The 13,709-nt window shown below is 40.1% G+C and overlaps 2 protein-coding genes across 3 annotated transcripts; one reads left to right on the top strand and one right to left on the bottom strand.

Annotated features, from left to right (window-relative positions):
* Positions 1–530: 530 nt before the first annotated feature.
* abhd4 (abhydrolase domain containing 4, N-acyl phospholipase B) lies at positions 531–7,055 on the bottom strand. Of its 2 annotated transcripts, none has more exons than XM_037084507.1 (9): positions 6,851–7,055; positions 5,830–5,915; positions 5,489–5,593; positions 5,073–5,361; positions 3,314–3,501; positions 3,124–3,235; positions 2,828–3,014; positions 2,558–2,626; positions 531–785 (listed from the first exon to the last, which is right to left on the bottom strand). In XM_037084507.1, exons 1-9 carry the CDS (start codon positions 6,898–6,900, stop codon positions 546–548), a joined length of 1,326 nt encoding a protein of 441 aa, XP_036940402.1. In that variant the 5' UTR covers positions 6,901–7,055; the 3' UTR covers positions 531–545. The 2 variants fall into 2 exon arrangements, with proteins under 2 accessions (XP_036940402.1, XP_036940403.1); XM_037084508.1 differs by lacking the exon at positions 531–785 and adding an exon at positions 1,065–1,798 and having other exon boundaries at positions 6,851–7,052.
* Positions 7,056–7,511: 456 nt separating this feature from the next.
* On the top strand, positions 7,512–10,975 carry dad1 (defender against cell death 1). Its single transcript, XM_037084509.1, has 3 exons — positions 7,512–7,830; positions 9,782–9,953; positions 10,715–10,975. The coding sequence occupies exons 1-2, from the start codon at positions 7,620–7,622 to the stop codon at positions 9,910–9,912; spliced, it is 342 nt and encodes a 113-aa protein (XP_036940404.1). The 5' UTR covers positions 7,512–7,619; the 3' UTR covers positions 9,913–9,953; positions 10,715–10,975.
* Positions 10,976–13,709: the final 2,734 nt, after the last annotated feature.

The following is a 13,709-nucleotide window of genomic DNA, read 5'->3' as shown; positions in this document are numbered from 1 at the left end:
GTGGTTACTAAACACTTGACATGACTAATATATGTGGTAGGGGCTTGCTATTTTACAGATTAACATCACAGCAACTTACATCACAGCAGTGCACTCAAAGAGTAAACTTCACTTGAAATGTAATAATTATATTTCATTTTTTTAACTAATTAACAGGAAATCGAAATAGTTAAATGAACTTGACACTGACAAGTTGCAACATTCACCACCTGGACCCTGAACGTCCCTTTCACATTCCCTCCAAAGCATTTTTAATGAAATTTTTGTTATATTGTTTGACTGCATCTTTTAGGCTACATGATGCTTTTTTTAAGAAATACACTAAAACCGAAGATGCACATAAATGTCGTGGGTGCAACATCACATTGAATTTGAATCATCTTAAAGGTGCACTAGGTAGTTATGGGGAAGAAATTTGAATGTGACCGAATAAACTGAATAAACTAACCAACCTTAAAGGACAACACAGTTTCATACTGTTTTACTTTCTTCAGCTTTCTGGCTTCACACAGTGTCCTGGGGACCTCTCAGAACAGCTTGTTTATTTAGTTATGGTAAAATATATATATTAAAAAAATGATCAAAATTAATATTCTGAGTTTAGTTTCTTCACCAAAACTACAAAGTACCGCTATAATGTTTTGAACATATTTTACGCAAACATACCCAAAGTTCAGTTTGATATTTTTGGAAACTTCAGGATTATGAGAAGAATTTAGATGTTTATACTGCATGGATACGTTTTGTGTTTGAAGGAGCTGTTGACCATCTCTGTGTTGTCCAGGCTGAAGAGATTGAAATGCAGTTTAAACATGATCAGCAATAATTATAAAAACATAGACATATTATAAACACTGCTACAGACTGTTTTAGCCTTCATAAAGAGCGTTTTCATTGTATATTTTTCTGACAATACTTTTGTGCTTAAACTTATCCAACATTCTCAATCTAGCATTAATCTCACTGTTAACCTGATAGTAATGACACTTGTTACTGCCCTCTACTGGCTGGGTCACAAAGTGCATCACACATGTAGCTGGCCATAGCAGCAGGCATGAAGGAAGTACTGTCAAATACTCTTTATTGTTTTTTAACGGTATAAAATACAAACAGCTGTCTGATACTGCGGGACAGATCAATGAACAAAGCAAGAATCAAAAGAACAAAACATCTCATACAGTACTTAATGGTTCATGTCAGGCACATGTACAAAGTATGAATCAGTAGCTGTGTGGCAGCTCTGCCAAATATAAACCCAGAGCATCAGACTGCTGTGCGTGCTTATAAATACAACACTGGGCAACATGATTTAGCACTGGATGAAGTGGTTCAGTTATTACTCTGTATGACCACATTGACAAATAAAATCATTCATGTTATAAATAAATCAAGACCACCTTAAAAGAAAGCTTATATGAGCTAACAAATAAAGATAACTTCACTACGATAATATCACCATTAACAAGTTACATTCAGACCAGTGTTGAGCTCTAGATATACGCCCCGACGCAAAACCATCCCGCTTGCTTCAAGTGCAATGGTTTAAGTGCCGAAACTGACACCAACTGTATGAAAACTTTCAGTCCTTTCACACACACATACACACACAACAATTCACACCAGGGTTGTGCCAAAATGAGGACGTATTGTGTGATGATGACAAAACAAAAAGCTTAAGTTTTATATAATGCTCCATTGTTTATTTTAGTACACATGCAGTCGCATTATTCTGGAAATATCTGTATCATTTGGACGTGGCTTTGGGGACTTCCACACGGCGTGGGTGCAGGCAGGAAAGCTGCATGAAGGCAACCGACAAACACGGAGAGCGACCGTGACAGAGAACACTGTCATTTCAAAACAGACTTAGACTAGAGATGGGACGATAAAAGATTTTATCGCAGATCAATAATAATGTCTTGCTCGTTGACAAACAGCCTTATATTGGATTCCAATTTTTTTTTTCTCACTTTTTTTCAGTCCCAGCCTTTCACCATGCCTTGCATACAAAAACAAGTTAAATGTGTGTATTGTAGATTCCAAACTAAAGAACAGCAGAGAGATGAGGTAACCACCATTTATTTATCCTTCATTTGTGCATGAAGACCTTATAATTCATGGTTACTTATTCAAGAAGATCTCAAGTTCGTTTTAGTGCAATTTCAATTTTAAGAATATTCTGATGACCACTGGGATAATATCGTGAATCATAATCACGTTGGACAGGGTAATCGTGACGAGAAATATTCATTTTGTCCAATGCCCAACTCTGCCAAAACAAGCAGCTAGCTCTTCTGCGCGGATGAGGTTTGGGTGTGAAAAGTCTGACAGCTTTCAAAATGAAATAAGAAATAGGTCTTTCCACGTGGCCATTTTTTATCGAAACTACATATCTGTGAAAATGTTATATCATGATAAGCAACCTTATCTGGATCTGAAATGATACATATTGAAATATGGGATTGTGGTCATATTGCACTGTCCACACACACACACACACACACACACACACACACACACACACACACACACACGGTCAGTTTATGGAGTTACATACATTTTCCACCACTCTGTTGAACTCCTCTGGTTCGTCAGCATACACATGGTGAGAGGCGTCATCGATCAGCTGCACGGTGGGACAGAAGAGGCAACAGAGATAGAGAAACAAAGTCAGTAATTATACACCACCACATGGAGTTTCTCGACTGAAGAAATAACAAATAGTAATTGATTTCAAGAGACACTAATTTAGAGCTGAACTGCACATTTGAGACTCATAATTGGATGATATCTCCCTTGTGAGTCTTGACTCTGCATCTCCACTCACCAGCACGCTGGTGTTGGCTTTGTTCCTGATCTGGAGCACACTGTCTCCAGACGAGCTGCTCACCCAGGACCGCGCTCCGTACAGCATGGTGAGGGGCATGGAGGGGGGCAGCAGGTGAACCCGCTGCAGCATGGGCCTCTTGGCCCAGCCCAGAGACTCTGACATGGCCCGGAAACCCACCTCACCACTGGGAGGAGGAGGAGGAGGAGGAGAGGAGGCGGAGATATGTCAGCTTTTTACAAGATTTACGTTCTGTTAGGAAAAAATGTGTTTAATTAATGCATGTGTTGGCTCACCTCGGGGTTTGAGCGTTACAGTGGTAGATGTACTTCGTCATAGTGTCATCATCAAACAGATCTTCAAATTTCCTTTTGAAATCTGGACGAAATCTGTTCACCAAGCCCGGACCTGAGCCAGTGACATACTGTTAGGCATGTGAAGAGGGTATAACGCGGCACAGTGCACCGTTAGGTAAACATAACTTACCCCATGGCCCTGCTGCTCTGATGACAGCCAGTGGGTTGAAGAGGGAAACAACAGCCGCGATGGCTTTCACCCAGCGAGGAGGGCCCGGCCTCTTCACCACCTCTGCACCCTGACCTTGACCCTCCTGGTTCTGAGACTGGGGTCTCTCTGGAAAACCCCAGGGGTCTACCAGGATGAGATGTGACACTCTGTATAAGGAGATCGGAAGACATTATAATTTTACCATTGCGCATTTATTTGTCATCAGCTGATGCACATATTTATGTGGTGCATGTTGCTGTCTTGAAGGGCGCTGCCACTAGGAGGCACCAACGTCAAGAATTTTCCAATTCCTCACACAGTGGCTGTAGATGCAATTACTCAATTACAATGTTTTGTTTGTCAGATCTGTTTACTAGACAATATGGAGAATATGCAAAATATTCACGTCTGAAATTTTCTCAATGGCATGTGCATTATGTCTGTTTTAGTAAGAACATAGCTTTAAAGCAGCATTAACAGATTTTTGTCCACTTGGGGGCAGCAGAGCAAGCTGTAAACACAAAACAGACATGGCATCATCTTACAAAGTGATTGTGGTGAACACATCAGTAAACAGTTGCATATTGACACATCCATTAATTTGGAGTTATGTTTTCTGGACACTAGATACATGCAACTTATCCTCCTCTGAACTGATTATATAATATTCACACTATTAGTTGCTAACTTCGTTTGTCTTTAAGGATAAGTTCAGCCATAAATGAAAATTCACTCATGAACTGATCACCCCATGTCAATGAAAAGTCATAACATAAAACTAACTTCAGTCAATTTTGATCTTTAGTATTACCTTAGCAGAAAACCGCGTATAAGTAGTTACGTGGAATGATGTGGAAATGATTTTATCTCTAAGCCCACAATGAACTTTGTATAAGCATTATGACCAATGTGTCACAGCAACACACTCCTTCTCTGTGTGTTTAGCTTTGTTTGTTCACTCTTTTTAGCCACTGAATAAAACATGTTGTCTGGCTTCAGTCTCTTCTACCGTCCCCTGTGATTTATTTTCTCTTTTTGTCCATGCCTACTCCTGACTAAACCCTCATGGGTGCTGCATTACATGAGGGGGAAACAAAGGACAGGTGCCTTCTGTTTAAGATGATTACATATTCAGAGATCAAATGTGTGTAATTCACATATGGGGTCCTAAGAACCTGCTTGAGTAAGATTTTTAATGTCCAGCCTCTTTCATTAATTGAACATAAGCACACCATCAGAAATTATTTTAGATTAAGTTCAGGTATAAATCTAATATATATTTATAAACGAAAACCCTGGAGTCTCCACAATCACCGAACAAACATTAAAGTGAGAAAACAAATAAGCTTTCATTTCCCAAACTATTCCTTAAAGAGCATGATCATTTTGCGATGATGCTAGCACTTCCATTAAGTACACAACGCCAATAAAACATCACAGACATGTTTAAAACGACTACAGTTGGCAAAACAGTTGCAGCACGAATTACTTTGGACTTGCATGGAGGCCGTGGCCAAATAAGTTAATATTCAACAACACAAATCAAACATTTGAACATACACTATTCAAAAACAATCTCTGCCTTCATCAGAGATTAACTAGAGAAAGCAAATGACTTCTTGAAAGCCCTTGATCCTCACAAAAAAACACTAATTCACTGCAAGTTTACAACAAATACCACTACAAGTTACCTTCAATAATTTGATGTTTGACATGTTATCCTAATCAGTGTCATTACCTCGCAGGGTACTGGATGGCGTAGGAGGCAGCCAGGTACCCCCCAAGACTGTGTCCCAGCAGAATCATGTTCTCCAGGCCCACAGACTGCCTCCACTGCTCAATGGAGTCGACAAACTGCTCCTCTGCCTTGGCAGCATCTGAGGGGAACGGGGGCCTGGAGCTCCTGCCAAAGCCCAGGAGGTCAAAGGCGTAAACAGGCCGTGACCGACTCAGTGCTTCTAGATTCCTGATCCACAGACCAACCCCTCCTCCGAATCCGTGGACCATCACCAGGGGAGTCTTTTTGGCTTGAGAAAAGAGAGGGAGTCGGAAAAGACACAGAGGAGTTATGTCATGGGGTTTATAATGCAAATAGCACTGGGAGATTACAGCTGTTCTTGTACAACCAACACAGACTTGAGAACAGTGTGGTACCTTGTTCTGCAGGATTGCGCTTCGCCTTGTTGGTGACGGTCAGAGTCCATATTCGATCCTGGTTTGGTAGGGTCACAAATCTAGCCCATAGGTCATTCTGGATACCTGTCATGACAGAGACAGACAAAGACAAGTGATGATATGTTTACCCACAGTGGGGCTCTGTGGGGCTCTGTGTCAGTAGCTGGTGACATAACAGTTGGCAAAAAAAGGTGTCATATTACACTTACAGATCTCCACACGGGGAGAGAGATATTCATATAAGACTTTATAGCGTTTGTATTTCATTACAAGTGCTTGGCTGCATTTATATCAGCTCCTAGTCGTCAAAACATTCTTACAAGCAAGAATCTTGGACTCTGTGGTCTTCAACAGGGACATGGAGGTCGGACGCCAGGAAGGCCACCAGCTCCAGACCGAACTCGGTCTGACGAGGGAGAGAATGAAAGGCAAAGACACGTAAAGAGAGAAGAGATAAGTCAATGCACGTCCAAGGGTAAAGTCAGCCTTATCTTTATTTGCATTCAGCAATGGCGCTTCACGCCCAGGAGTGTCACGTTTCACCGGCAACAAGCTGAACGGCTGATATTAATCACAATTACCTCTGACCTCTTATATTAGACTATTATCTACTGTAAATCCAGGGTGGTTTAATATGTAACACATTCTTTAACTTACAAAAGAGGATATTTCATTGTCAGGATGGAAACTGAAGGGGTGTGTCTACCCCCCCCACTTCCTCTCTGGGATTGGAGGTACTAAATAGGCCGGTCTCACATGTCGACCTCCACCAGGTCCTCCTACCTATTTGCAATCAATAGGCAATCCAAATTTGCCAAGTCATCCTGATAAGAGGCTCATGGTAGGGTGTCACTCGAAACTTACCTTCTCCCCTGTGGCAACTTTAAAAGACCTATTGTCAAGACAGCCTCATTTCACCACTATTATACACAGCATGCCACAGCTGTGAGCGCCTGGTTACAAATAATATACCTAACACAGTTCCTACTATGAGAAGTTACGCTGAGCTGGTCATAAGATTAGACAGATAAGACACACACTTCTGTCACATAAAGCTTACTTTAATTGTTATTTGTCCTATATTGGGATACATTTAGGTGCCCGCACTTACGTATGTCACAAAACGTGTCAGGCTCAATGTTGCACGACATGTAAATATGAGAAAATGTGTATTTTCTTTGTGATTAAGTCACAGTGGAACAGCACAGTAGTGTAGTACAGACTACAGAAGATGTCACACAATAAACACATTGGGTCTTTACAGGTTTAGCTAGTTCTGTCAGCAGATCAGCACTGTGTCAGAGGAGGTTATTGTCGGCTATCTGGCTCTTAGATACTTACTCAGTATCACAATCTTCCTGTATCGGAGGTGTAGCGGTAGCAGGATCCATTAGTTGACATACTCCACCGACCACATTCAATGAAAACAAGTTGTGAGGTTGAAAACACGCACTTCTGCGACTCTGGTGGAAGGACGGTAGCTGTGAGGCTAGTTTCAATGTTTTGTAACGCGTACATTCCTAGGTCAGCTGACCGGCAAGCACAGAGATTGTCTATTACGAAGATGCTCACTGCAGTGAACAGAATTTACACTTTATTGTATTCCCACAGTCGACGAAAATTGTGAATTTGACAAAGGGGAACGTCATACAGTATTTATTAGCAACTAACGGCCAAATGGACAAATTTTTTAAAAATACATTCATTCTGTGCATTTCTGTTGTTATAAACAACGTCTGCATGTGTATTTACGTGGATTAATGATAGATGCAGTTCAATATTGGGGAAATCTTTTGGGGCTTCTGTTAATTAGATGTTATGCACTGGATCATTTCAGCTAAGAAGGTGGGAATCAATATAACACAGTTGACACAGTCTCATCTCGAAATACTGTCAGAGTAGATCATCTTTCCACGTTCCACACCTCTCTGTCGCACGGTGGGCGGCAACAAGGATCCTTCCATCTTTGTTCTTCTTTCCGAGCGGAGTCGGAAGATATAATTTGTCACACCGACAGCGCCGCTTCCGGTTAATGGGGACACGTCACTGATTCGACTGAGGAAGAGGACCCGCTTGCTGACCCATTCTGCACAAATTAAACGGCAAAACCATGTCGAATTCAGTCATTTCGGTCATTTCTCGGTTTCTGGAGGAGTACACCACCACGACGCCCAACAAGCTCAAGGTGGTGGACGCATATCTGCTGTACATCTTGCTGACAGGCGCGCTGCAGTTCCTCTACTGTCTGCTCGTCGGCACCTTCCCCTTCAATAGCTTTCTGTCGGGCTTCATCTCGTGTGTGGGCGCTTTCATCCTCGCAGGTAAATATTAATTCAGTTACACATTTTTCTGCCTTATTTTGAGTTGTACAAAAAGCTTCAGGTCTGGGGTTTCCGTCAGTTACTGGACTTGTGGCCCACGAGTGAACGTGTGTGTACACAAGCTAAGTTAGCTGATTAAGCTAATAGCCTCACTTGTATTTATAAAGAAAAATGATAAATAAATGAAGAATTAGAGTCACTTCTAGAAATTAAACTACACATGCATTTACCACTTTACATTACATACAGTAGTAAACACTGTAATGAAGATTAAGCAGTAAAAAAGCCCTGCAATAAATCTTTCCTGGCGACTATAATATCCAGTTGTTGATAAAAACTTGTTTTCTGGAGGTGCTGATTCAACTTTGGTTCTAGTTTGTAATGTTATTGAATTGCATTACATTACATTACATTGAGATCTGTGTGTGTTTCTTCTTACACCCAGTTTTATCAGGCTTAATAATTAATAACACCTAGGAATCATACCATTTAAAATATATAATGCATTACAGTTTAACAGCACTACAACCTGTGTCTTCTGTCACCATTACAACATTACAAGAATAGATGTAGGATCCCTCCCAGGCCTGTTGAAACACGGCTAGCTAAGTTTGCCCTGTCACATAACTTCAGAATGAATTGTATTTCTAACGGTGGTGGACACTTAAAATCAAGGGGAACATTTAAAAGAAGGAAGAGTCATCATGTCATTGAATCTTGTCTTGGTGTCAGACTGTGGTGACCACTGTATTGAAGTCTATGGGAGAAATTATAAAAACGTACCTCTAGAAAATGAAAGAACATTCTCAAGAGTCATTGAGTATGTCATTATGAGTCAGGGATCAAGGTGATGTGATGTATTCCATATTTCCTCTAACTTGGTACCACAGACTGTTCACAATTCTAAAGCCTGTCATATAGATTTAAGAAGTGTCAGATCAAAAGACTGAGAAGCTGGTAGAAATGTTCAGTGACTTGCCACATTTGCAGGCCAGGAGGAAAAAACGACTTTTTTTAAACTTGTTACTCTGAGTCAGTAGCTGAGATAACTAGATGACTTGTGGACTCCTCTGTAAACAATAATCTGGGTGAGATTTTGCAGTCTATTTTATATTATGAGCACGTTTATAGTATTGAACTGCATTGTTGATCTATTTGGTTTATAGTCTGGCTAAGGGGCGCCGTTTGGCTCAGAGCTGGCGTCCCATATATAGAGTCTTTGTCCTCACTGCCGTGGACCCGGGTTCGAGTCCTGGGGTCCTTTGCTGCATGTCAGTCCCCCTCTCTCACCCTGTTTCCTGTCAATACATGAGCCGTTCTACAAATAAAGGAAAAAAAAATGTCTTGCTAAAAAATGTCCGAACGCAATGAGAGCACAGTTCCCCAGAGCAGAAATATAGCAACTCCACACATTGGAGAATGCTGTACTCACAGCAAACCACTATTATACCCTTACTTATTGTTAATCGATTAGCACAATGATTCATTTTTCTTTCAGTTTACCTAGCAGTTCATCCCAGTGCATGGTAATATCAATTTATGTCAAGTCCAAATTATGTTTTGTGAAATATTTCATAGTTTTTCATTTTTGCGTATCACAATATTTGTATAAAAATCCAAGTGCGACTCCACTGAAGGAGACATTTTAATGTTTTGCTTTAACAGAATGAATTGCACACCATTACAGTCACCATAACAAGTCTCACTCCTCTCGTTCTCAGGTTTTGTCACATTCAAATAGACAGATGCGCCGGAGTTATTCTTAAGTTCAGAGCCACCTGTTTGTGGAAATGTAACCATAGCAACAGCAGCACATCCTCCGGTTCAAAAACGTAATCTCTGTTAGTGCTGAAGTTGATAGATTTCTAAGTTGAAAAATGACACGCTGTTATAATTAGTCATTCTAAAGTGTACAGAATACTAAATCCTCCGTTATTTGTCTTTCTTCTAGTGTGTCTTCGTATCCAGATCAACCCTCAGAACAAAGGAGAGTTCCTGTCCATCTCCCCAGAGAGAGCCTTCGCTGACTTTCTATTCGCTCACACTGTCCTCCATCTGGTCGTGATGAACTTCATTGGCTGAAAGAGATGTGCGTCTGACTCACAGTGCCCCCCTCTCAGAAGGTGTGTATTTCACACATGTACACATTTCTACTTTTTAAAGTTGGATTCTTAAAAAAATTGACATTTTGCTAATAATCCCGCCTTCATACCTCAAACCACAATGGAGCTACTGATGCATCATCTTTTGAATTTATTGATGTCTTTATCACATCCAACGTCCAGTCGCCATCATGGACAGAGCCCACTAATCCATTCGGCCTGAACATTCTTCAGTATTGATGTCCATTTTCTGGAATAATAAAAAGACCAGACTGGTGAAGGATGAATGCCAAGTAGTTTTAGAGAATGTGTTTTTTAAATTTTTTTTTAATGTTTTTCAAGGTGAGATGTGTGTGTGATATGTATCAGTGTTTATAGTGTAGAGTCTTAATGGACAGCAAATGGGGTATTTTTATGAAGTTTGCTATTATACATATATGTGTTTCACTGTAAAGGCTTGTGCTTGTAAAACAAGAAATCTACCCTTGTCTTTTGTGTGCTCTCAGTCACATTAAGCATTCCTACCAGTTCATCATTTCATTCTCAGTGGAACAGCTTCAGATATAATATATGATAAGAGACTTCAACTATTGTCTGGGGAGATCAACATGATATCACATATTGCTTTTGCCTTCCTAGAAAACAACGTAATGAGTATTTTGATTTGCGGGCAGATGGAGAGGACATCCTGCATCCTCTTGTTTCTCGGTTGCTGCTGAATAATGACTCTCATAACTTCGATGTCACTAACCCCACTGCCTCCTCTTCTTTTTTTTTAATAGATCACAACAAGAGAAGACATCCAAACTCACCTTCAAGACATGATGCTACATCTGCTTTGTGCCACTGATTTGGAGAGTCCCATCCAACCATCATCGCTGAATTAGTTACATCTTGTCACATACGATGCAGTACAATTTTCTTACTGATAATGGTTGCTTTCTTTTCTTTTTTCATTCTTTTTTTAACGTTAAAATTTGTAAAGCATTCCCTTTTGCACTGAGAAGAAGAAATAAAAATTGAAATGGTAACCTTGTGAATTATGAAGCAGTCCGAGGATGAAGCGTACTCCTCTCCATTTAGTTCTCCACAGCCGTAGACTTGTTATTAATAATACAATGTGTAAGGCCAGACAGATAAAGAATGGCTGATAGAATATTGTGTGTGTTCTGTCAAAATACCCATAAAGGATACATTTAATGAGTCTACACAGATGTTAGTTTTAGTTGAAAGAATTTTTTTTATACTTTACAAGTAGAAAAGAACAAGTTAATAAATGGTCAGATTTCTCATTTGAGGACACAAAATTATTAGTTTTGATTGTTAAAGGTACCATATTGTAAAAAACATTGACATCCATGTCTTTTTTTGGATTATATGGCAGGCCTAGTTGATGTACAAACACTGTGAAAGTATCATCTCTGAAAAACGTATTTGGCACATGCCAGACGATCAATTGTCATTAGACTGATTAGGAATTTACATTCACTATCTATAATATGAATCCATGTGCCAGCATGTCTGTCGTGCTAAAGGGCGGTGCCAGCTCAGGCCTGGATGTGTTCACCAATCAGAGCAAACTAATTTCCTGGAAAGGGGCCGCAAAGGGACCGGCCCTTATACACAGCTATCATAAGGATTGTGAAGAGCAGATCTACTGCAATGGATTGTGAGTGCAAAATAATGTTTTGTGTTCATTGAATATTGTAACCATGTCCTAGCCGACACCAAAAATCAAAGTACAAACCTGAAAATGAGCATAAATCTTGGACCTTTTAATTAGAGGTGCATCAAATAAAACAATAACATAAACGTCAGACGCGCACAAGAGTACCCCCCGAAGCCCATGTTATTATGGTGACTCTTGTCATAATCTTCAAATACAGGACAGTTTACATCAGGGTTTTTTGGCACTGCATGCTACATCAGCGGCTGGTAAGAGAAAAAGAAATATATGTTCAAAGGTTGACAGGCCATAAAATAAAACTTGGTGAAAATTGCCAGGAAAGAGCTCCATCCCTTGTAGAACTTGTTTTGAGCCCCACAGATTGCATCATTTATTAAAGTAGAACTGAGGCTACAATGTATTCTGGAGCCAATCACAGTGCTTCAGCTTGAGAAGCAGCAGCAGCAGCAGCAGCAGGCTCCCTGCCTATCATGCTAAGAGAGGGGAAAGCAAGAACATTACACCCCAGAGCAATGAGAGGCTTTGCTTCTATTACTTGTTCTGGAATAACTGATGGGGTCCAACACATTCCGGCTCAATTGCTTTAAACTGTGCGGAGCTGTGGGGTGTGAATGTGTGGATGTGTGGGCCAGCTTGAACTGGATATGAGGCTGTGTTGCATACAGAGATGAAATACGGACCGAGTCCTGTCGGCGTCCCCGGTCTCTCCTCTGTAAAGGTCAGATCTAAATCTCTTCCTATACTGATTTAATAGCAGACAAAGAGGTAGCTATCTATAGTACCCACCTCCATTATGGATGGATAACATTAGCATCAATCCTTTTGAAGAAGAGGTTGGCATAAAGAAGAGCGCAGAGTGAAAGGAGAGGGGAGTCTGGGAACAGAGAGGATTGTGTATTGACCAATACAATACCAATATGTGGGTGTGGGTGTGTGTGTTCATAATTAAGTTGTGAAAAGTGTTGTAACTCAGTCCATTAAAGTACATTTTTAGGCACTTCTACTTAGCTTGAGGGATTTTTCACAAATACACATTATTCTGAAATGGGCCATTCAGCATGATTACATTTACATTTGACATTTTAGGGCATTTACAGTAATTCATACATACATTCATGCACTGATGGCGGTGGCTGCCATTCAAGGTGCCAACCAGCACATCTGGAGCAGCTTGGGGTTCAGTATCTTTGCCAAGATTCCCATGATCATGCAGACCAGGGGAAATCGAACCAGCAACCCTCTGATAACAGGACGCTGGCTCTACCCCTGATGAGAACATAGTACTACTAAGTGTACAATGATGATTGTACTTTTGCGAAATTCTAATTCTGAACGAAGAACCTTTACTTGTAACTTGAGTATTTCTACACGTATTGCTGCTTTTTCTGAAGTGAATTATTACTTCTTCCACCACTAGTGTAATTGTTACTGATGTATCAACATGTAAGCCACAGTTCAATTTTTGTCTCAGGTGGAGGGAGATTCTATATGCTGTTTGGTGATTTTATCTAAATTGTATTTAATCTGAAGCTATCAAATATCTGTACTATACTAAAACAATAGGCAACACTTTTGACACTTGAAGTAAAATGCAGTGGAGTGTATTGTTTCATATGGGCCTAGTTAAAATGATCAAGTTTAGTACTTGAGAAAATGCAATATATATATGTATATATATATATATATATATATATATATATATATATATATATATATATATATATATATATATATATATATATATATATATATATATATATGTTTCCAATATTTCAAGTGAGTAGTTTATTCTATACACTAACAATTAGAGTGTGACATTCAACTTTTGACCAAGCTGCTCCTCCTTTGACTGGAAGAGAAACAGTCACATTAGTCAGTTGAGAGAGATACTGCCTGCGGGGCAAAGTGCTGTTATCACATTCAAACCACACAGCAATGTCTTAAAGAATCCCAATAATAAAAGCAAACATTAGGAGGCATCATGACACCAGTTTGCTTAAGCCACCCTGGAGCTTTTAAAAAAAATTTGGGGAAACAAGGGCAGAGGGCGAACATCCCCCCCCCCCCTGGCGTTTTAATCAGGTTTACAT

The sequence above is a fragment of the Acanthopagrus latus genome, chromosome 21 (assembly GCF_904848185.1).
Source record: "Acanthopagrus latus isolate v.2019 chromosome 21, fAcaLat1.1, whole genome shotgun sequence".
Taxonomy (NCBI): Eukaryota; Metazoa; Chordata; class Actinopteri; order Spariformes; family Sparidae; genus Acanthopagrus; species Acanthopagrus latus.
The sequence above is the reverse complement of the archived record's forward strand: the minus strand, read 5'-3'. Positions and strand labels throughout refer to the sequence as shown.